Source organism: Rhea americana, unplaced genomic scaffold (assembly GCF_003343005.1).
Source record: "Rhea americana isolate MKP2758 unplaced genomic scaffold, rheAme1 scaffold_130, whole genome shotgun sequence".
Taxonomy (NCBI): domain Eukaryota; kingdom Metazoa; phylum Chordata; class Aves; order Rheiformes; family Rheidae; genus Rhea; species Rhea americana.
Window position 1 is genome coordinate 1,917,078 of NW_028185373.1, and position 24,945 is coordinate 1,942,022.

The 24,945-nt window shown below is 41.7% G+C and overlaps 2 protein-coding genes across 2 annotated transcripts; both read left to right on the plus strand.

Annotated features, from left to right (window-relative positions):
* The first annotated feature begins 1,152 nt into the window (after positions 1-1,152).
* LOC146599902 (claudin-8-like) lies at positions 1,153-1,833 on the plus strand. Its single transcript, XM_085297718.1, has one exon. The coding sequence runs from the start codon at positions 1,153-1,155 to the stop codon at positions 1,825-1,827; it is 675 nt and encodes a 224-aa protein (XP_085153844.1). The 3' UTR covers positions 1,828-1,833.
* Positions 1,834-14,136: 12,303 nt separating this feature from the next.
* Positions 14,137-14,805, plus strand: LOC146599903 (claudin-8-like). Its single transcript, XM_085297720.1, has one exon. The coding sequence runs from the start codon at positions 14,137-14,139 to the stop codon at positions 14,803-14,805; it is 669 nt and encodes a 222-aa protein (XP_085153846.1).
* The last annotated feature ends 10,140 nt before the right edge of the window (positions 14,806-24,945 follow it).

The window sequence follows — 24,945 nt, forward strand, 5'->3', positions numbered from 1 at the left end:
CAAAATTTCTTCATCTGACATTTTCCAAGGCTGTTTGCAGATCACACACAAATTCTTGAGTGGACTGTTCATCTATTCCCCCTTATTATTATGTTTAAACTACACTAAAAATGATGATTTTCTAAAATATTTATTTATACATAGATAACTAATAGATTTTTACTTGGATAGCCAATACTTTCCATTGCAGTAGATCATGGGATATTTGCTGGGTTCACTTTCTTACAGGAAGAAAACCTCCTATGTAGCTTAAATCACCATCATCTAGGTCTGATTCTGCAACCATGTGAGCATGTGGAAATCTCCACAAGCTTGCCTGTCCCCGTAATAGTGCAGCAGTATGTATGTATAAAGCTATATATGTACATAGGTATTAGCAGTCCTGAGGTCTTTTGTTGTTCCTTTCTACCTCTTAAATGGTCTTTTGCAGCTTTGATTATCCTCTGCAGAGAGATCTGTTTTGAGTTCAGAGTTATTTTATCTGTAGCCTTTTGATTTGCTCTGTTCCTTGATCCTGTCACCGTAGTACTCTCCTTTGAGCTTCAGAACAAAAGCACTTTTGCGAGCGGAGGCCCCGTGGCAGGGAGCGCAGCTCCACTTTCCTCCTGGCAATTTGCCCCCTCTCCTGCAGGAGCCGGGACTGAGCAAGATTCAGGGGCAGAAAATTTTCCGCTCATTCACGCCAGTGGCTCGAGTAACTGCGCCAGGGTGCACGTAAGTCTCCTTATAGAGACCAGTCCATTTCCTTAGCACTGTAGAAAATAGCTGGGGTTAACTGCAGCATACGCAGCATAGAATTTTTTTTGTTTGTTTGTTTTTTTCCTTAAAAAAGCGACAGCAATGCAAAGCATTTTCCTCACAAGGCGCATGTATCCTAAGTGGCTCCTGCTGGTTTACACACACCCTGTCTGGTCCCTTGCTTTGGAAGGTAGCTCCACTTGATCGCTCAGTTTGCCGCTTCGAGACAGTGGTGGCAGAGGAATTACAAAGACGATGAAGGTGCAGCCAAGTCCCGGGCAACGCGTGCCAGAAGTAAGCTGATTTAGAGTTGTGCAGACTGACTCGGAAACCTTCCTTGCGCAAGGGACAACTATTTTTGGCAGAAGCTGCTCATTTTTCACCTGCAGCGTGCACTCGCCTCGCAAAGGCAGCATGGTCAGCGGYGCTTTGCAGCTAGCCGGGCTGATAGTCGGTGGCATCGGCGCCGTTGGGACTTTTGCTGTCACGGGCATGCCTCAGTGGCGGGTGTCCGCCTTCATCGAGAACAACATCATCGTGTTTGAGAGCATCTGCGAGGGCCTGTGGATGCACTGCATCCGGCAAGCCAACATCAGGATGCAGTGCAAGGTCTACGACTCCCCGCTGGCGCTCTCGCCTGACCTGCAGGCCTCCCGGGGGCTGATGTGTGCCGCCGCCGTGCTGTCCTTCCTCGCTTTTGCCCTGGCCGCCACGGGCATGAAGTGCATGCGGTGCGTGCCGAGCAGCGAGCAAGCCAAGGGCCACCTCCTGCTGGCAGCCGGGCTCCTTTTCCTCCTCTCGGGCGCTGCGGAGCTCATCCCGCTCTGCTGGGTGGCCARCACCATCATCAGGGACTTCTACAACCCCGTGGTCAACGTGGCGCAGAAGCGGGAGCTGGGGGAGGCCCTCTACCTGGGATGGGGGGCCACCTTCTGCCTCATTGCCGCCGGAGCCACCTTCTGCTGCTTTTGCTGCTGCCAGGAGAAAACTCRGAGCTACAGCTACTCCTCGCCGCCCCGCGGCCCCGCTCGTGACCAGCGCTGCCGAGGGAAGCCTGAAAGCTCCTACTCCAAAAGTCAGTACGTCTAGCCGCCTCCTGCCTTTTCCTCTTCTTCGCACGTGCGGTCTCCGTGGCTGCAGTTCAGGCAGCTTTTCGCCTTCTGTCGCGCAACTGCCGCTGTCGTGACCGCGTTTCGGAGCTGCAGTTACCACCAGCGGGCCCTGCTGCRGCCAGTGCTGCAGCGCAGACAACTATTTCCACGCGTGGAAAGGTGAACGTTTAACACTACCTTAATGGTAACCCGAGATAGCTTTTGGGTGACATGGCTTTGCTTTGGCTTGCAGTTTTTACAGGAAATAATAATAAAGTTCCATTGCAATATGAAATTCTGGCTTTTTGTGAAGAAGAGGGGAGTTAACTGGCTGGTTCTTTTTTTCCTCTCCTGGGAAATAAGGGATAATAGTGAATAAGGACAAGATAATAGTGGTTTAAAAGAAAGGTATTCACTACGAGATTGATTTACTGTAGGTTTAATGAAGGGTTGCATGAAGAATTTATTCAGCCGAGGAAGTGTAAGCTGAAATTTATGAAAAATATCCCTTATTTCAGAGAATAAACATTGCTCTGCACTCATCCTAAATATCATCTTTTTGGTGAAAGYCAATATTTCTTCTGAAATCTATATGAGGTCAAACTCATTCATATCCTTCTTTTTAGAAGCAACGGCATTCCCTTGCAAACTCCTTGTGGCTTACAACATTTCACAGCGTTGCCTAAACCACCCTAATAATGGTGTGTTGGCTAACTGCTACAGGATACTAATGTATATACATGTATTTTTAAACAAGGATATTTGTGCAATATCAGGCCCATGTTTTTGCTGAGTACCACTCACACTAATACAGCTRGTAGGCCTAAAGAACAAAAATATTGATAGTATTTTCTCACAGTTCACATGCAAACAAGCTAAACAATGTTTTAAATAAGATAATGCTTCCATGATAAAGAGCATGGYAATGAAATGAAGTCTCCTGGAAAATAAATTGAATTCCATACAAATTAGTTTAATAAGTGACTGAAATTAATTGATAGTGGCAATATTTTAATAGAATTTTGTAACCAGTGAATAAGGTGTAACCCYAGACCCACAGAAATCAATGGAAGTTTGTCTTTGACTTAACTGAGAACAAGATTAAATTTATAGTGTTTAATGGAGAGCAACATTCTCTTTTTGGAGTTTGACTGTTTTAAACATTTTATAGAAAGATTATTATGTGATCCATAATTGTCCAGTAAATTCCTGAAGTTATTTCCACTTGAAAGGTTGGAAACAAATTCTTCTCTTACTAAGATGCAACTCTGAACAAGCGAAAAGAATTCAAAGTCTGTGCACTACTGCTCTAGAACTGTCTTTTCACACTGCTTGTAAGCTACATATTAAGCTGTGCYCGCCTGTATGTGATTTTATTTTTCCTCCTTATTTTTAAGGAATTTTTTTCTGCCTATGTACCTGCCTGATGTGCATGACGCTTCTGTAATATAGCTGTGCATGGCTGTATTTCCTTCATGTTCCTTTCTTAATGTATATACTCCAGTCCGGTCTCTTCCTTGGGGGGAAGAGAGTGGAGGAGCAGTCCTGCTCTTTGTGACACCGTGTGAGTATCCTGCACGGAACTTATAGCTGGAACGTCATGGKTTATACCAACGTCTGCTGTAAAGTCACTTGCTTAGTTCACCCCTCTAAAATGTAGATACAAGATCTTACTCAGAAAACTACAGATATATGTATTGCTTCTATCTCTGCTGTCAAGACACAGGGCGGCTCATACGGTATTCATCTACATGTCTGAGGCAAGTTTCAGTGAAAAGTGAGATAAACAYGACACATCCGTAAGAGCCCTGCGTATATTGTAGACTACCGTTACATCTGATAGTGTTATCTGTTTCTGGTAAAGCACACAGCAGTCTAAGTTGTACAACGCAAAAGAAGATACAGGAAGACTTTCAAAAACGCCCACAGGACTAACAGGAATATGAGTCCCATGAACCATGAGCGGGACTTGGAAATTTCTGAAATTCCCTCTTAGAGATCCTATATGCTGCAAACAGTTTTCAGCTCAGTTTGCACATGCCTACCCCTCTCCAGTGCCTCCGAATCACATCCAGCCACTTCCTTTAAATTGTATCCTACGTGTACACTGCGTCTTCAAGAAAACTAAAAGCAAAGCTTCCATTTAAAACAGGGTTGGCCACATTTATACGTTAAATAAACCCTGACTAGCCTGAGCAAAGGATCCTGTAGAAGAGGGAGCACAATCCAAGCACAAATCAACTCCCTATAACAATAAACTTTCATATGTGATATCTTGTACTTTAGAATTTATTTTGTTGCTTATAGGCTATAGAGATTCCTTGGAAAATAAGGAGTTTCATCTTCATTAATGAAACCAACGTTTTCTAGCTTTTTTGCCTTTGCCCAACACTTTGGGCAACTGTACTCATTCCTGCAATGTAAAATGGATGTGAAGTACTGCCAAATCCAGCTGGTGCCCTTTGAGTCAGATAAATGACTCCACAGCTTGCAGGTCAGAGGAGAGTCAGACTCCACTTAACTCAGGTCAGTGAAGGTTCAAGATTTGGTCATCACTCCGTGATTCAGTAGCTGAGTTTTCACTTAAAAAATGAGCTTCTTTTGAAATCCTCCTACAGCTGCGGTGACTGCTGCGGAGGTCTAGAGGGCAGAGCTGCCAGCTGCACTGCCAGGCACTGCTCCGATCTGAGCGAGGCAGCAGCAGGATGGACACATGGGCGGCAGGGCTGCTCCAAGCGAGTCAGGTCAGGTTATCATCAGCAGAGCTGCAATTTCAGGAGCTGCTTTGTGTGGGCAAGGCAGTGCTGGAAGACAGCCTGAAAGAGCCTCTGTAAAAAGAGAGCTTGAGTGCATCTTGAGCTACTGCACAGCTTGATATGAGAATAAATCATCTGCCACAGAAGGTTATCACACATCTGTAAATCCAGTAAGACCAGTTTCTTATAATAGATTTGTCTCTTTCTCTCAGGCACGGTCCTGAATAGGCGCTGTACTTTCCCGTGCTTTTGAATCTACATGGTGGCTGTATGTGAGAGTTTATCCATAGGCTGCTTGCTTTCTGTTCAGCTCTCARACACGGCTAGTAACGAATAACGCAAAATGGAGGAGGGAGAGACTGGAAGAAGCCATCTAATCTTGGGCCTCACAGCCAGTAAGGCTCATTAATGAAATATAAGAAGGCCTTACTGTGTCCACTCCGAGRTGTATGGAGATCTGCGTGCATGGAGATCTGCACACTGCCTCTGGTGGGGCTAGTGGCAGCTGCCTGGGAAGGAGCAGGAGACTAGCACCAGTGGACAGAGATGCTTTGGGGTATCCTCCCCACTTCCAGCCTCTTGTCCTCAGGGTATCTTTGTGCTTCCCAAAGCAGCAGGCTTGTCTGGGATGTAGGACCTCTACCAAGGGCCACTCCTCCACCACCCAGTAGATACGGAGCAGGCTTCTGAGCATGAGGCACAACGTGCAGCACTCTCTTCCTGTTGAACTGGAGGAAGAGCAGTGCTGGGTAWCTCCAGCTCTGTCAATGCACTGGGCAATAGCTACAGTCCTGACACGGACATGTCCCCCACTACACCAGTTTTGCCTGGTGGAGCAGGTTTGAGCCCCTGGACTACCTCCYGCCTCCCTGTGGCAGCCTGGACTCCTAGCACTGGGCTTTTCCTAATGCTCCAGCATGAACTATCCTCCTTGCTGCTTTGCCAGCCCTAGTTCTCCAAACCCCACTGCTCTGGGGAGCTGGTAGCCATGATAACGTTCATGCCGCAGATCAGCAAAGAACTGATGCTTAAATACCACAGCAGTCCTAAATATGTGTTGCTTGAGAATTTTAAAGGAAGCTGACTAGCCAAACTAGTTTGCTGGGCGCAGCTGAGAGCCCCATCAGCAGCATCAGTTCCTTTTACYAGTAGAAGTTGGTGCTTGTAGGGCTGAAGCGGATGAACAGGAGGAGAAGGTTGTGTAAGTACAACTCACTTCAGAAAAYGTGAGAGTCACTACCCAGCTGATTACTTTGCTCCAGCATCAAAATAGACGCACCAAATTGTTCCCAAGAGATGTTTGTGCAATGCATCTTCTAGAGATGACTCTTCTACAGTGTCCTTAGGAATTTTTCCTGGTGCTTAATTATAGTTTTCATTAATAAAGGTTTTCCTGAAGCTTAAAATAAATGTCCCCACTGCAGTCCAAAGCTGCTCCATTCTCCCATCACAGTAGGCATAGAAAACAGATCACTGCTTTCCTTTAAAGCAGCCACCTYTTCCATTTACCATCTAGCCTCTTGAACTTATCTTGCTTAGACTAATCTTCTCTAATTCTTTCCTCATTGGCATGTTTGTTAGTCTCYCCTCATTCTTACTTATCTCTTCTGGCTGTCTTCGGCTGCTCCACTTCTTTCTTGAAGCTTAATACTCAAAACAGGACAAAATGTCCCTGATGAAGCCTCACCACTGCCAGGCACAACAAATACACTTTCTGCAGGTTATCACAGCAGGGGGTAGATGATTCAGAAAAACAAGAAAATATCTCACTTGAATATGTCAAATGCATTGCATTTCTATTATTCCAGGCCAGGTCATCAGCCTTCTGGTCCTGTATTCTTAATCTCCTCCATGCTGACAGTGCATTGACCAACTGAGCGTCTAATGGAAATTTCCTGGTGCAGTTCCTCCATTAATGCCAAATCCCTGAGGCAAGTTAAGATGAGACCCAAGAAAAACCCTTGCTTCCACCAGCAGCAGAAAGGAACATCCAGAAATAGGAGCCTGATAGTTGTCCTTCCAGTTTTCCCTTTTGCTGTTTTGCTCATTCATAGATTCTGTATCCACATCACTTTTTTTTTGTTGCTGTTCTCCATTCCTTCAGTATTACTACTGAATTTCCTACTGCTGTGTCAGATGCTTTAATAAGGTCCAAATGCTCGACTTCTCTTTTCTGGAAAGTGTTATGAAATAAAATTGAATCTATTTTTGTTTGGTTCATGCTGTCTCTTTTTCTAATTTTCCATTTACTTCCAGGCATTTAATTATTTTTTTCTTCATAATGGGTTTTAAGTCTTCTCAGTATTGAATTCTGACTAATGGATTTCCAGTTGCACACAGTACTTTCCACCTTCCCCCACCATTTTCTTAGATTCACTATCATCTGGGCATATGGTACTGCTCCTGGTTTGACACATGTACTAACAATCATTGCTACTAGATTTGTAATTGCATGTGCTGAATTTCCTTCAGAGGAAATTACCTTCTTTCTTCAGTTTGTGCTCATAAAGACTGATTTTTTTTTGTCTACAATGGACAATAATTCTGTCTTACTCTCCTTGTTCTGTATTCTTTTTGTGATTTAAATTCAAAAAAGAAGAATGGAGGTTAACTAGCTTTCTTAAACTCATAGTCACTGCCCAGCACTCCTCTTCCCTTGCTGTTTATTTTACTTGTATGCCTGTGGCATCTTTTATCATCTTACTCTTTGAAAAGCCTAACTTGAACTGACTTTTATTGACTCATTTTTCCCTTACACTTCTTGACSTCTCAGGTATAGTTTCTTTGCTGACCAGTTGCCTTTCCTACTCTTTTATTTTACCAAATACCTGCTCTGTGGAGTTATTCATCCAGTTAAGTATGAATGTAACTCCTACAAGCCTCTCTCCTCCTTTCCTGTGGAATTCACATTCCAGACTCTTTCTAAGGAATTTTCAAGCCTCATCCACATTCAAACCCCTAAGCTGTGCTGTCTCATTAATGGAGAAGAATGTGATCTGGAACACAAGAGTTGTTGTCCTGCAGTGCTCCAGGCATTTTTATCCCATCTACAACAGCCTTGTGCGGAGACAGATTCTTTCATCTTAGTTACCCTTCACATACTTTTTYCTGCCGTATCAGACAGTGTAGTAACAGTCAACCTCGCAATGTGAATCCTGTTCCCACACAAAACTACCAGGTTTGCTGAGGCCTTCTGCTCCATTTTATACTTGCTTTTAAGTGTTGCTGCAAATGCAGCAACATTCCCAGCTGCCTTTTTCACATTGCTTAATTCCTCTTTTCTGTCTTTTTTCCTTTCCCTGCCCAAACTCCCAGGCTCTAAACTCTCAATCCTAATGGTAGTAACAGTTATTAGACATTCCATTTCCCTCTCCTAGAGCACCACACTCWGTCCCAAACTGCAAAGGCTGTGAGCATTTGGGAGTTGGAGTGAAAKCAGACACAGCTTGACCATGGACAAAGAATTTTGACTGAATACATAGTGCGCTGCGATTTGGGCCAGCATTGGATTGTCCCTGGGTGGAATCAGTGTGCCCAGACTGGTGAAGCATTTATACCTCTGCAAGAGGTGGGCTGTCACTGGGCAAAGAAGGACACATCGGCCCTAGGAACATTCATCAGTGTGKGAAATCATGGTGATAGCGGTGTATCCTTGGTGCCGTTACAATTCATGATGTTGGAGAGAGAGCATTCTGAGAGCAGGTGACAAAGATTAATTGCTTCCTGCAAAATGCTCCTACTTTGGCCTCCATGTCAGCACATATCCAAAGTGATTTATGGCTTCCAGGAAGGGATCTTTTGTATGACTGCAGGAACAGCTGGTTTGCTGGGCAGGGCTCGCCTTCTTCTMCTCATCCCCTCGTCTTCCTCTGTTTGAAGGGGATTGAGCTAAAATGGGAGATGAGCAGTGCCAACTCCTCAGGCCACATGGGAAGGGGCTGTGCTGCTCCTTCCTAAGGGAGCTCCATCTTACTTGCTGAGGAAACTTAGATAGGATGTTCYGGGGAAGAGGTGAATCCCATGGGAATCTTAAGTAGTGCTGGGGGAGGGGGGGAGGAATAGGAACACCCCGGCCGGAAGGACAGAGTCTTGGAAAAGGATTTGGGTAGAGAGAGCAAGAGGAGAGTGTGGGGTAGAGGATGACCCTGCTGAAGACTGAGATGTGGGGTCTGGGGGGTTAACTGAGCTGGCAAGGCTGGGGTGAGCGGTATCGGAGCTCATAGTGCTACAGTTTATTTTGGAAGATGGAATTGAACAGTGTGGCTTGTTACATTCACAAGGTGGGGATTGGTAAAGGGTAGAAAGCGAGGGTTATGTTTATAAAAGACAGGACCAGACAGGGAGGATCCCAGATTAGAAGTGAGAAAGATGGAGAAGAAAACACTGRTTTTAAAAGTTTGACATCTGCTTGCTTAGTGTGCTGCACTGATTTATTACTAGAAAGCTAGTTTAGGGATGTATTATTATGTTGTGCTCTGAAAGCAATCTTTCTTCAGACTCTGAGCCCGAGAGCTTCTTTATAACTCTATCAGGTAGTCTAATAAAAGCTATTATCTCTTTCTATGAACCTTGCCTCTCATCCATCCTTAGACCATCACTGCCACCATGTCCTTCTCCTCCTCTTTTATTCTATCACAGTAAAGCATTTAAATAAAGGAGTTCCACTGTGCTTCATCCAGTAATAGTCTAACTAGATATACTGCTACTAACCTTTACAAAAACAGCCAGTACTGCCTTGGGAATTTGTCACTGTTACACTTTCAATGGCTTAATATGAGCTGCAAACTGAGATGCCCCCCAAATTTCTAGGATTTCTAGAGGAATCTTTTGAGGTCCTGTTGTTAAACAGTAAAACAAGATAACACATTTTCTGGCATATTCTATTTCTACCAGGATGGCTGTTTCCTATACATAAGTATGAAGGAGACAAATACCTTGTAAAATCCTGAAACAATTTAGATGGATTAAATACTCAAAGCAGTATTTAATGTTTTATTATTGAAGCATTTTATTACATTAAACTCAAGTTCATTCACAGATTGTCCAGAAGTGAGACTTCTTCAGACATGGAATATCATAGAATTGAATGAATTTCAGGCTTTCTGAGGAAGAAGACTAAAACCAAATATCATTTCTTTTAGATTCTGTCTGTTCTTTTAAAGTCTACCGTCAGTTGCCTCAAGGCTAGAATTAGAGGTCAGCACTCCAAACTCACTATCTGGTATGTGTCTGGGAGAAATCCTTCTTTAAACTAAGCCGAGCAGATGTTTTTCTCACTCCAAAATGTGACACCCTCAAAGAGAGGGTGGAAAGAGATGTGGCTTCATCTTTTAACATGTAGGCTGATAGAAAAACTAAAGTTAGTGCAAAGGAAAAAGCCTCAGTAGGCTCAATGTATTCTTGCTTAATCAAAACAAATGAAAATAAAAAGTAGTCAATCAAAATAGCACAGAAAGTAATGGAATCATTAGCTTGTCTATGGCTTCATTGATCAGCCCATGCAAAYAGTTGAAAACAGTGATCAGTATAATCATCTGATCAACATGTGATCATCAGGGATCACAAAAAGTTGAAAACAGTGGAGTGATCACCCCAACACATAATGAATTGTCTCRTGGCAGCCACAAGTTTGGAGGCACTGTTGCCATGTGCTTCAGAAGCAGATGACCTGCAAACCATCCTAACCCTATTTGCCATACACTTAATGCAAATTTTTGCATTCGAGGATGGTTTAAGTCTGTATGGCTTCAGCCAGCATCCCTGCCCCAGGCGACACGAAGCCGAGGGGCTGAAGAACTGCAGCATATCAGGCTCCCCATTGCCAGGGACCACAGCTGCCAATAGACAGCTTTGCAGGCTTCCTGGGTAGCTACAGCCTCAGGGAGGCTAAGCAACTTAACTGTAACTCATAATAATCATTAATCTAAAATAGGTCTTTGATAAACCTTTATATCTATCTACTTGTCCCCCAAATGTTCCTGAACCTCAAATGTTGCAATTAGCCTGTGACATAACCAATCTATTCATTCTTGACAAGAGCTTGTAATGAACTATGTACATTATTCTTGTCTACAGTTTTATCTAAAGCATATTGTCTATRTATAGTGGTATGTGTATGTCTAAGAACTGTAAGATTCAATGTACAGGCATAGAAGAAGGAATCCTGCTTTCCAGGAGGCAATGAAGTATTTACATGATTAACTAAGCCTTGGGACTCATTGATGTGGTCTGTTTATCACCTGGACTGAAGATACTCCACTTCCCCCTTTTCAAGGGGCATCACATTTTAAAAGCTAGACAGGCAATATTCCTCCAGTAAAAGATTCAAAAGAACTTCCTGATTTGAAGGAAAGGGAATATTTAAATCTGAACAGAGATCCAGGCTAAAAGTATATATGCTTCCTCAGCTGTCTATTTTCTTSTTTGAAAGCAAATCTTGTGGGGGTGTTTGTATAGGAACTAATGCTCTAGCCACAAGGTGGGTAAGCTTCCCAACAGCTGGATGCTATGTTGAGTGAGAAGACTTCAAGAGTCTAGACGGGCACAAATGGGATTTTCCTTTCATTTCTGCTCACCTGGCTCTAAAGGCATTGCATCTTTCTCGCCCATCATACAAACATTTCTTAAAATTTACTTCTTCTTTAAGTGCTGTCTGGTGTTAAGAGTGATTTTGAAGTAACTCAGACAACTAAGCATTTCTCTGTTAGAGGTGGAGAGAGCCTTGAAATGGAGATACAGCCCAGCCCCTGGGGGGTGCTCCCTAGGGCATGCAAGGGGATAAGAGGCTGATTCAGACATGGGGCTTTCCTACAAAATAGAAATCTTCCCATAATTAGCAAAGCCAGGGCCTCTTTGGCAGTTAGCAGGCTGATGAAGAGGTTTCCCAATTCTCATGAGTTTCCGAGACATGGTTAGTGTTTCTGATTTTTTCCAGCCTGTTTCCTCTAGCTCATTTTCAGTTCCCAGACATGGAGAACTCTAACCTTCAAGACTGCCAGTTATTGATTTTCCTTTCCTTCCCTTCCTTCCTTTCAGGTTTCAATAACAAGAGCTATCATGCCACCACACTGTATATGTGACAGTGTAGCCTTGGTGTTCCTGTCTAACACATATATCCTCATGTCACTTGCTCTAGGTACTATTTACAATTAAAAAAAAAAAAAAAAAAAAAAAAACCCAAACAAACAAACAAACAAAAAAACCACACCAACCATTTAGCACTCTCTGGAGGTATAGCTACACAACCAGCATGTGATGCATTTTTATGGCATTTGTGGGAGCAGTTTATCTTCTGTACAAACCATGCCCTGACTGCCACAGAGTGTAATTTTATGCATGACCTCAATGTCTGACCCTCMCAGAGTCATATAATGAAAAAATGATTTCAGAGCAATCCCACTAGGTAAGGCAGTCAGATAAACAGATTCAGGGCATTAGGCATGGTCCAGTGTATACATTCACGAGCTGGCTGAAAATATTGCACAGAGATTTCCTGTTGAAAAAAATGGCATTTCAGTGCTAGTTTTGAGATTTTTTTCCATAAAATATTGCTTTTTAAAAATATTCTTAGAATGATTCTGATTTTTTAAAAAATCTGTTATTAAAATAACAAATCAGAGAAGACTATATTTTAAAGTTTTGATAACCTTTTTAAAAACTGAAAAAGTTCAACAAGCAGAATGGAAATTGGCACTCAAGTTAAATAGCACAGGTCTTGTTCTGTGGACGGGAGCAAGCTCCTGCTAGTGAAAGGAGTTTATTTTAAACTCAGAGTTGACTATGACTCCTGAGTTTATCTCTGCCACCTTCTTCTTTGTGACACTGAGCAAAGTGCTTTAAAAGGTTAAGGTACTTCCTTGTCTGCAGAAGTGTGATGCTATGTTCATGTTTCCATAAGAACAAACCTGATAGCACAATTAGCTTCTAAGGGTTACGTTTTATACCTTAGCTAAGGAGACTCTCTCTCCTCTCCTTGCGATTCCTGCTGCTGGGCTTGAAGGCAAAAATGAATTGTTGAAAGCTCTTGAGAGGATTTCCCCCCTGGACATATAGCATTATATTATATAACTGTTATTATCTGTTTATCTGATACTCCTTCCTTGTTCTTTGTCACTACACGAAGGGCAACGTTTTACAGGCTGTGAATAGTCTATATGTGCAATTCATTTTTTTCCCCATGGTTTCAAAGGCTGCAAATAAATTAATATCATCGAAGACTACATCTGATGTATCCAAAGACACAGAGCCCACAACACAACAACCCACAATCAGTCTAAGAATATGCCATCCCTACACAAGCACTGCTAGGGGCCTTCATCGTCTTCGGTTGGACAAATATATATTCTTTTTATACCAGTCCTATAGTTCAAAGAGTTGTGGTAACAAGAAACATACCAATTTTAGCAACACCCATGAGTCATCACCATATAATATTATCTCAAAGAAGAAAGAAGAAAGTAAAAAAAAAATGCAGCATTTATTCCTAAATTGCCCAGGGCAAGTCAGTCTTTGGTGTGCATTTTTTGTCCAGGCTTGTATTTCTCCATGCAGGCCAAGACGCATRTTTATGGGAGGGATCTCTGACTTCTTTCAAGCTACACTGAACACTAAAAAAAGCCTCATCATTTTGTAATTGGAAAATTTTCCCTARCTCTTCCTAATATTACCTTGAGAAAATTGTTTGAATGGAACATAGTAACAACACTGTCTTTCTAATAGRAAGAGCATCTCATAGAGGATTATTTCCCAACAATGACTTTAATTTTGGATTCAAAAGAAGAAGCTGTGAAACTCTGCCRGCTATTTTCTTTGCCATCCTTGTGAATTACGCAGCTAGTAGAGTAAAGCTTTGATGTTGATTGGAATACTTRGCTTTCCTGTGCCTGTCTAATATTGTGATTATACTTTTGTATTTGATCAAAATGAGGAATCTACATTAAAGAACTACATCRAGTACCTCCTAGTTTGACTTTTAAAAAATTACATGTTTTCTCTAAGCTATAGCACTCAGATGATAAGTGCCCCTCCAGGTCCAGGTTTAGCTTTTGTCGTAAGAACAACCATAATGACCTAGTTTACATCTTTTTTCTCCAGATGGAAGTTTAGACTTTCTGTACTAAATTTCAACATAGCTAGAATTTTGTAGTTAAGAAATGATTAGACTTGCAATTAGGTGCCTACAGTTGAATCTCTGGCACTTATTTAATTATAGCATCACTACAGACACAATAAGAGAAACAGGGAAATGAGCTGTGACACACCCCTCCCTAGCTTCCTATTGGTTGGAAACTTGTTAGTCTTGATGGGYAAGCACTGTAGTCAGCGGAGATTTCAAATCAAATAAATAGCAAGTCCTTCTAGCCACACAGAAGTGGATTTTCACCTGTCTGAACTTCAGATCGGAGCTGCTTTTAGAAATCCCCAACAACTTGCCATATGAGGAAACTACTAAACAAAGTATTCACTATCATGTTTTATACTACTTTTAGCAGAAACTGATTTTGGAAGACTTCCTAGGTCACCTCTTTTGAGGTGCCTTTTTCAGAAGAAGCATGTCTTGCTGTGCTTTACAAATCACTGGCCTGGTATTTGGAGGTGTGGGCATGATTGGGACTTTGGCAACCACAGTTATGCCGCAGTGGAGAGTTTCTGCCTTCATTGAGGGCAACATTGTAGTGTTCGAGACCATTTGGGAAGGATTATGGATGGACTGCATCAGTCAACTCGGCATCAGGCTGCAGTGCAAATTCTATGACTCCCTCTTGGCGCTTTCCCCAGCCTTGGAGGTGTTCAGAGCCCTCATGTGCGTTGCCATGGGGCTGTCAATCATTGCCTTTTTGATGGGCATTGCTGGTGTGAAGTACACCCACCGAACCAAGGAGAATCCCCAGGGCATCAGTATCTTCGTGCTGGCAGCTGGAATCGCTTTTCTGCTGAYGGGTGTCCTTGTTCTGATCCCGGTGTCCTGGACTGGCGGTAGCATCATACGTGACTTCTATGATCCAAATGTCCCTGCGTCACTGAAGCGAGAACTAGGAGCTGCCCTCTACATAGGCTGGGTGAGCTCTGCACTTCTTATTGCTGCAGGAACAATGTATTGTAGCTTCTGGTGTTTGGCTGATAYATCCCAAAAATCCAGGTATCCTTCGTCTTCTCATCACAGATGGCACAAACGTGACTTTGCAGGAGGAAAGTCCCTAGGCATGCATGCCTATGTGTGATCTTTCTGCTTAGCATGTTGATATGTACTGATTGACTTCGGTGCCTAATTAAACTGTGAATCTATAATGGAAGAACAATTTTGTTCATTTGTTATTTATTATTAACTGTGYACATATGTATTCTAAAATGCTTATAGGAGATGTTATTATACAGGTATTATGGTAAAGCTCAGTCAGAAAAATAATCTCACCACTTTGTAGGAATGAAATGTGTCATGGGAAGAGCAGCAACTGAGGGTCTGAGACAACAAGCAGAGCATGGCTGGGCTGGAAGGAAGGTGGCTATTGTGCTATAGCACCGTTGCCCTCCCCATAACCCATGATGTGCGAAGGCTGCAGTATGCTTTACTCTAAGCTAAAGTCTTTGTAAGGACTGCTCTAGGACAGTGGTGGGAAGCATGGAGCTGGTGGCATGGCTGAAGGAACTGCTGAATGAAAGGAGAAGTCGCAAGCAAAGTTACTTCCAGTATTGATACACCAATGTTCGTGCTCCCCCATGAGAGACCTCCACAGTTGACTCTGGTGTCCACAGGTGTTTGCAGAATTGATGTAGCCTTCTTATTCTTTCTGCAGGGCACAGAATCCAGCTCAAAAAATAATAAAATTCTTAATCACTTCACCAGACTTTGCTCTAAATATATTAGCTTTTCCCTTTCATGTTACCTCTTGTCTTTTATGACTTCTCCTGTTCTAAGGTAGCATTTCTTCATCTTAAAATTCAGGACAGGTCATCTGTCTTTATGCACTTTAAAATGCCGTGCTAATGTCAAGTATAATTAAGCAACCCAGGAAATGTGAATGTCTAATCCCCACATTCCTGGTAGAGGATCAAGAGTTCCTGCCCACATCTTCTATCACACCCACAAAATCTAAGCCCTAATATTGTTCTGGTCGTTTTGTGTTTGCAAGAGTTATTGTAAAATGAAGACTGAGAAGCCTGATGTCTATCTGTCTATTGTGCGGAATGCAATGGTATTTGCAGCTGTGCATTTTCGTTACATCTGAAGTTTTGGAGCCTGCTTTTGAAAGTATGCATGTCACAATGTTAATAAGCAAAAAACTAAAGGAGACCAGCTCCAAAACAAATTTTCTATTCACTGGTTCTTCACAAAGCAGTAATGGATTATACCTTTCACTGATAATTTTATGACACAGGAACTCAGTTTGATCCTTTTCTATGTCTATGACTGGTATCTGAAAATCTAGTTTAATGACTTTTCGAGTTGTGCAGTGCARTGCCTCTATATATTCATTTGACTGTTCAATTTGAAGAGGAACATGAAAAGCTGCATTTAATTAAAAAAGTCTTCTATTAACTTGACTTCAGATGAACCTAAATGAAACAGTGCTGTTGAACATGAATATTGCTTACATATATTAGTTAATATACATTTACATTTAAGACAACTAGCTCAGATCTTTTAGTGGGAATTTTTGTAGTCACCAGAAAACGAGTTTAATGTATCCTACTCACTACTTGAAGAGTCAAATCAGCACATATTAATTCCAGGTGAGCCTTTAAGAGAACATTTGTAAGTAGATTTTTTAGTACTAAAATRTATTTTTTAATGTTGAGTTACAGCTGCTGCTACCACCATATGTCTGGTACACACCGTACCTGCCACATCAGCTGTCATCAGTGGGTGGGACCGTYGGCTCACTTCAGGGGTATCATTCTGCTGATTTTGGTAATAACTTATACCATCCTGAGGCCCTCTTCCTATTATTTTACTGTATTTATGTCCTATAATGGTTAGTTTGTTTAATTATTCACTCAGTAAGCAAGAGCGTCACTTTTGGGGATTATTTAACTATTACATTTGTGATTAATCTGCCAGAGGATGAAGACATTTGCAATGTAAATTTGATACATGTAGGTATGTGAATTTAAATAGTGATGTATGCGATGTAACGCAACTTTCTGTAGGTACAAGTGCTTAAGAAGTAATTAARTGTAGCTCTCTGTAACATTAATTAAAGGATCCTGAATGCTTTCCCTATCAATCGGTTAATCTAGAAATCAAATTTGAATTGGGTGTGCCATCTATAGATGTATAGTATGATAAAGTAAAATAAAGTAAAAAACCTTTTTAAAAAGAGTTAAAAGACAAAATTGGTTTATCTGATGCATTTAATATTCTTTTCAAAGAAAAGCTAAGTTTTTGTGTATAGCATTACAACTCAACAGCTGTGTATTACGCCGTCTTTCTCTTTTAATGGTTGATGCAAAGATGAGCTCAAACAAAATCTGTAAGCCCAAACAACCTCATCCTTGYGTGTGGGTTTGGAATCTGACCTTGATTCCAACCGTATTGCCAGGCTGGGCTACTGTTTGGCTGTCTGGCTTTTTATGGACACAAATGGCAATTTCTGGTGATGCGATTTAGCAATTCAGACTCTTCCAAATACATATAATAGATTGGGTGCTAAAATTTCTGAATTTGGTGCAGGAACAAATTTCTCACGAGAAGCTCACCCCTAAAAGTAGCAAGAGGTGAAACACACTGGTGCTTTTGAACAGAACAGAAATTCCTTTCTAGGGGAGGCTGGCAGGAAAATCTCTTTAAAATAATTTTACCTCTAATGGTAAAATACCTCTCTATGTGAGGAATGCGTTTGGCTGGGTAAGCTTTATAGGCACACCTACATCTATGAAAAATAATCTCTTTGCACAGCTTTTGATGTATTGGAGAACAACACCAGGGCCAACCYCTCTGGCCTTGCGTGCTGACTGGAGGTTGTCTAACAGTTGCTTTTTAAGGGAGAAAATAAGCTTTTTCTTTTCACTTTTCCCCTGTTCGAAACCTGACTAACTGGGAGATCARCTGTTTGATTGTGTGAGAAGGAACTGGAAGATTTAAGGGCTTTAATGTAAAACTGTGGATGAGCTTTGAAGATAAACTGCAGCTGTTGTTTGTTAATTATCTGAGGGGATCAGTCAGGAAGAGCTTGGCAGGAGGGGAGCAACGAAGGTGCTTGCACAGGTCACTGGTGCCCGTGATTGCACCTTCTAGCCTGCTCCAAAAGGGCTYCTGTCCCTCTGGGGTTATGTCCAGGCAGACCTGCCCTTAGGTACCTCCAAATGCCTGAGGCAGTTGTTGATGCTTATTTAGACAGCTTATTTAGCCATGTCTGTGACATGGGCAAAGGACAAGATGCTCAGGAAGGTCAGTAATACAATGAAGACATTTAGGGACAAATGCCACCTCTCCGCCCCAGGGCCCAGGGAGGCCATGCAATCGGAGCAGTGCTTGCGTGCTGTGTAGCAGGGGACCACGGGGAAGCAGGGCGTGAATAATACCTGCTGACTGGGCTTCTYTCTCAGAAGAAAAGGCCTAGCATGTGGCTGTCGTCTGCGCAGACTACAAAAACATTGTGTYGGGTTTTCATGTGCCGGACTTCGGCTTTGATTGAGGAGTGGAGGCGGGAAACTTGCTCTAGGGATGCTACGTTCACATTCCTCCAGGCGCAGCTGTCAGAAAATTCAGGCCCAGTGTATCTGTTATTAATAGCCRATTAAATATTGTGGTTAAATATCTAGTATAATAATCTGATTCTATCCTCTTCTTTAATAATCTGTGATTGCAGGACAAAGTGGTTTTGGAAATAAATGAGGACAGCTGAGATTTTGCTATGTATCTGAAATAYGAACCCTTTAGGGTGCTCCCCCGTCCCTTTCCTCATTGTTCCTTTTTATTTTAAAGTCAATGCATGCATTTCCCCAGTGCCAGGGAAAGACAGCTTTAGCCTTTTTATAATGTCCTTTCCTGTTTCAGTCTTGTTTTCTACATTATGTTTTAGGTTTTAGTAGATAATAAGCAAAGTGGGTCTGATTCCTTGGGAAGTAAAATACACAAATCCAATTTAGTGCTGGCTTCCAACACCTGCTTATAAGAAGTTTCTTGAAGCAGGTCAATATTTCAAGAGCTGGTCCTGAAATATATATTCATCTCGGAGATGAAAAGAAAAGATTCTGGAGTAGATAATCCACCGCTAAGATGCAGCCAGAGGAACATATTTATGGAAAAAATGACAGCTTAGCGAAACATTTCATTGTAACAGAAAGATGAATTGGACAGGTTTTGAGACAAATAAATGCATGAAAGCATCGGTCCGGATATGCACAAAGCTCCTAGGGAAGGCCATTAACATGAAATGAGTTTAAGTTAAAAAAGGTTACAACTGCCCTTAAAACCAATGGGAAGGCTCTCAAAGCCAGAAATGGGAGCTTCTGTCCTATAGATTCGTTATAGCTGTCCTTTGGAAAAAAGCACACGAGATATTTTCAGGGGAGCCCGGTGTCGCCTTTGAAACCAAATAAACAGCGCCGGTCTCTCTCCTTTCCATTTGATATGGAAATGCTCTCTGACTTACCCCTTTTGCTTTCCTGATTTGGACCTCAGAGCGTGAGTAAGACTAACTTGAAATTTTGTGACTATTTTGAGAAACAAAGAATGAAAGAAGAGAAGAAATGGTAAGAACATTTTTAGCAAAGAGATCTGTGGCAGCGCTTATTGCATTCTGTTGCCATTCACAGAAACTGTTCCAGCTGTCAGTGAGGGCAGACCAAAAATATTCTGAAGCACAAAGACTTTGGGTTTAGCAACGTCAAGGACTAGAAGCAATTCGGGAAAGGACTGCGACGGCAGTGCTAATGTGCCACATCTACCCACGGAGTCAGCACCCGTGGCTGGTGGTCAGCGTGGAAGGAAGCTGGTGTGACCACTACATCATTTTAGAAACAAGTAAAGTGGAAAGGGAAAGACTATACTGAGCTTAGCTCAGCTCAGCTCCAAGAAGACAGGCAGAGTATGAAGGCTATCTGAAATACTTATCCCTACACTTCCAGGCCTTTAAAATGGAAAGAGTGAGCTAGTGCTGTCATTGCTCATTTTATTCTTTTGTCTAGTCATTTGCCTGTCCCTCCCATCAGGTTTCTCACCTGAGTGTGGCATCATCTGAACAGCATTAAATTTTGATGCTTTATAGAAAAGTAAACTTTACTGTGCTTTTACTGTCTGTTACTAGCTGGTTCATGTAATGAGACCTATTGCATGCGTGCACTGACGTAGATATGCTTTATCAGAGTGACACTTCGAAATGCCTCCTGCATGTGGGACCTGTAAACCTGCACAGATCTTGCCAGTAAGATGAGGTTTAAGAAGAGCTTTCATTTTAGCCAGGGATTCAGGATCTGTCTGTCATCCCAGAACGCTCACTGGTTGAGTTGTAGTGTTTGTTACTGGGACAAGGGAAGCAAAGATAAAGGATCGACGTGCGGCTAGGTGTGTTGAGGAGGGAACTGACAAAATCACCCCAAGGTGTTTGAACTGGTTGACATTACCTAATATAAGGACACTTCCGTCGCCCCAGTAGGATCCAGCAGACACTATCAACCGCTAGGAATGAATTTATCACGCAGTTCCCCCCAGCATTCCCTTTTGATTTCAACACCTCACTTCTAAGCAACAACAGAAAAACCTCACAACAATTTTACTGACAAATTCCACACCTTTGTGTCAGAGACATTTTAAAAATAGAAATCGCAAAACCATCAAGTTCTGTTCCCTGTGTCAGCCAAACGGAATAATACATTAAACTTTCTAACTCTCTGCTGCCCATTTCTGCTATGGACCTTAATCTGYGGTCTTTGTCTCAGTTACCATAAAGTAGTCCCTGATTACCAGATGACAAAGATGATGAGTAAATTAGCATTTCAGCTTCTATCAGATAGATCAGTGACTGACAGAGAATGATAAGTAATGTTTATTCATTCAGAGTTTCCCACTGTAATGCCAGATGGTGTTGGGAGGTAGAACATAATCTCTAGACCCCAATAATCGTTGCCTGGCATACTGTCACATTCATTCTGAATTCAGCAAAAATTGGCAACAAAACTTCACATGTTGAAGAAAAGTAAGCTACTAACTAAATACTTTTTACCGTGCTGACTTTCATAGGTAAAATTGAGTCCTGTTTTTTCAAGACCCTGCTACCCCATCCAGAAATCCTGCAACTGCACCCTGCCCCAAGGAGCTCTTCTTAAAATGATCTGACCAACTCCAGCAGGCGAGCAAAGGGAGACTCGGGAAAGGCCAATGTTGGTGCTAATCTCCTCCTTGTAGCCCTGAGACAGAAGATGCATTACAATATAATGGCATTTGCAAGGCTCTAGGAGAACAKTTTTTTCCTTCTCTTACCTGAATGTGCTCACAAGCTGTAGGACCAGATACGGGTTTTCTGAATGGGCTGACTGRCAATACTGACTTGTTCTTCTGCTGGCCCCAGCTTAAATGCCATCGAAATGTCAGTTTATGCTGGAGATATGATGATGATGATATTGTGCCAAACCTCATTACAAAGGAAAATGCAATGGCTCTCAGGTGAGGTAGAGAAGGGAAAGGAGGGATGTTGATTTGTGGGGGGTTGYGCATGATGTGAGGAAGCATTGGTTTGGAGTAGGCACCAAAAAAGCCTCCCAACTGTCTCTGGGCAGAGCAGCAGCAGCTTCCTTTCCTGGTGGCTGGGCTCACTGCACCCATTATGCTGCTGAAGCGCCGTGCAAAAAGCTCTTTGGCATCACACAGCTGGGAAATGCTCCACTGCCAACAGGTAATTATATGCTAACCTTTCTTTGAGTGGTGCCGGTGGCAAATTATCCTTCAAAAGAGACTGAGCGTTCCCATGCAATGCAAAGTTCACAAGCCTGTGATTCAGCTGGTACTGCCATGTTATTTCAGACTGGTGCTATTTCACAAGAAGTCCCAAAACACCCCTAAAACTTTCCCGAGTGAAACAAAAATGTTAAGGTGGAGATAGTATCTTTTATTGAGCCAATTAGTTTAGGGATGCAGGGCATAGGAGATAATGCTTGAGCTGTTTTAGCGTACACTTGCATGAGGAATGAGGGTCAGATTCAAAGACTGTTGAAGCCAATGGAAAGGTGCATGTATGACCAATAGAGTTTGGACAAGATTTTTTAAGCATCTGATATTTTAATATCAGTCATGTTTATTCAGGCTCAGCTGTCAGTGGTCCTGGAGATGTTTGTTCAGTTGCTGAGGTTCATAGAGGAAGAATATCCTGCAATTGCCTGCTGAAATCTGCTTTTTGATGTTCTTTCTCCTTTGGTATTTCTGGAATGTCTTGTCAACTCCTGATTCGTGCACATGTGCACACGCACAGCGTAGTACACACACAGTGGTAGAGACCTGATGGCCATGTTCACTGAAATTATTTCCTATTATTTGAAATGTGTTTCTAAACTGCACAGTCTGTTATATYACTGGTAGAGTGGAATGCTTCTAAACCTCAAGGTTTTTCAAAGATTGGAAGAGCACAATAAAACACACTTTTTACTGAYGGGATGTTTGCTTCCTCAATTAACAGCAGAAAATCACCATTGTTTTGCCTTCCCTTTAAGACACAGCTTGGGATTTTCTTTTAAGGATGTTGTCCTGTCAGCTGGGAAGTTAATGAATCCAGGTTCCTCCAGGCTGCTGTACTATCGCCCTCACAGTAGCTACCCCCTTAGTGCAAGCTGCCGCACACACTTKCTGTGGTGACCCCACCAGGGAGGAGACATGGACCCCGATAGAGATCTGCTGCCCAAACCACTGGGCACTCGAGGCTCCCTGCCTCTCTCTCTGTGGCAGCACTATTTTGATCTTGATTCCCTCTGACCATTTTCCTTGAAATTTGTATTAACTTACTTATCCTTGAGGCTTTGACTCCTCTTTCAAATTTGATGGAAGTTGGCCAATAGGTATCAGAGCTACTGTGGACAGACAGAATAATTGCATAAAAACAATTTTTGTGAAGAGTAAGGCTTAAAATGTGTTTTAAATGATGTTTGACCCTACCACATTTTCTTATTTTAATTATGTAGTAGAATTACTGTTGATTCTAGCACTGCTGTGAGAAGTGCCCTAATCAGTTAACTTTAACTGCCAGATCAGATGACAACAAAAAATAATCTTCTGCCCAGGATCTAGATTAGTAATGGATATTGATGTGATCTTTTCCCTTTCCAAGCGATTAAACAAGAATAGATTCTTTTCTAATGCCAAAGTATTGTAGAAATCTTTCCAACATCGTGATCTAAAACCTCACATCCAGTCTTTTTAGTCTTCCTACCACATTTTAAATAATATTTCTCTGCATTCATTTTTGAAATACCARTTGCATTGTATGCCTATGGCAGTATGCAGTTGGCTGTGTAAAAAGATCCTAGTTGACATTAGCAGAATAAAATAACGGTGCCTACATGCTGGAATAACGCAACATTTTTCCTCTGCAGCCTGTTTCATTAGCAGAGCAGTGCTGCTCCAGGAAATCAATGCAATAGCACTCCAGACATGGTTACTAATATTGCATTCTAAGAGAAGGAAATACAGAAATAGAAATGGGCAGTTTTTTGCTTTATTGGACTTGATCTTTTTAGGTGAAATCTCATTGGCTTTATGGCTTTCATAAAGGCAGGATTTAGGTAAGACCTGAGGGCCTAATGGTACAGTTATAGAAGAAATGGTGACAAAAAAAATCTTTTTTAAAATACATAAGAAATGTCACAAAGCTTTACTAAAGTAGAATGCTTAAATTATTAGCTGGATTAATAATTAAAATTGCAATTGAGATTAAAACAATAATCTGATTCTAGAATTGCTGAAGTACTGTTTTTTTAACCCCTCTAGAATATTTACTTTTTTTTTTCCAATTCAGTACGAAATGATTAATTGACATTTAATTAAGTGGAGTAAGGTAAGATGACCTGGGRGAAGTATAGAAAAGCTGCTTGCTTCGAACAATCATGACATTCTCCATAACATCCAACTATGAAAGGCATTTAACTTTTGCAACAGAAAATAATTAAATTTTACTACCACAGAGTTGTTTTGTTTTTCAACTTAATTGCAAGATCAGTGACCATGTATGTACTTGAATGAATTCAAATTGCTATTAATCTTTTCAAAAGCACGTTTAGCTGTGGCAATAATGTAACTACAAGCCACAGGAAGTATATTTATTGATGTCTAAATCAATAAATCTTAATAATGACTGAAAACTAAAGTCAACTTTCATCATWATAATATACTGTAGTTCTTGTTAAAAAAGATGAATATCCTGCTCCCTTTTAGCTAAAAAAGTGCATCCATCTTTTATTTATAAATTTAAACTTTTTTTTTATTTACTAACTATTAGCATTATGGTTTAGTACATCTTGTCTCTCTGTTGTCAAATCAAAAATCTTAGGCTCTTCAAATCCTGTTTATTCAAGGAAACCAAATGTTCTTAGATTACTCCACACTTTTATGRCAAATTAGGTGATCAGATTAGTTGTGCAGAACAATTTATTTCTGCAGCTCATCTTCTAACAGAATTATTAGAGGATGCCTTTGACTTTACTGAAATCCATACATAAAAATAAAAGCAGACTTGGAAGGCAAGGATGTCTGATACAGGTAGAAGCAATAATTATAGGTGAATAAGGACAGAGAAAGGCAAAAACCCATTTTAAAAGGATAATGACTGAGCAGAGGGAAGCTGAAAGGCTTAGGAAGTGCAGAAAAGCAGCACTGGTGGCATTTGCAACACTGTAATAAGAACTACAGTACTGCATTTGAAATGTYGGTGCATACATAGTGTTTTCTAGCAAATAATAGCCAGACAACTTTGRAAATGCTGCAAGCACATAAACGAGAGAATTTTGGTCTGGGAAACATGATCATCTGGACCATAATGCTAAGTACAAGGCGAGACTGCAAGAAATTAGTGATTCCTCGTTGCCTTGTCTCTTTAAATCACTGTCTAAATATTAGTTAAGTAATATTAGTTAAGTAATTTCTGTGTTTTCTGTGACACAGGGAAGATTTACGATCCCAGTCCTCTAGACGCAGGAAGTTATTAAGGCCCCAGCGAAGCGAAGCGCACAGGCGCCTGCTTGCCTTCGATAACTTCTTGTGAGCCCGGCTACGCTGGCGCCGCGGTGATTTCCCAAGTTTCCACAGCTGGGAAGCAGAGCGGTGCTGGCACTTGCAGGGCCAGCTGCCTTGCACGCACACCGGCAGCTCCCTCAGCGAAGCCCAAATATTTTGCGSCACGCATGGGACTAGGCTAAGGAATATCTAGTTGTCAGCTGTA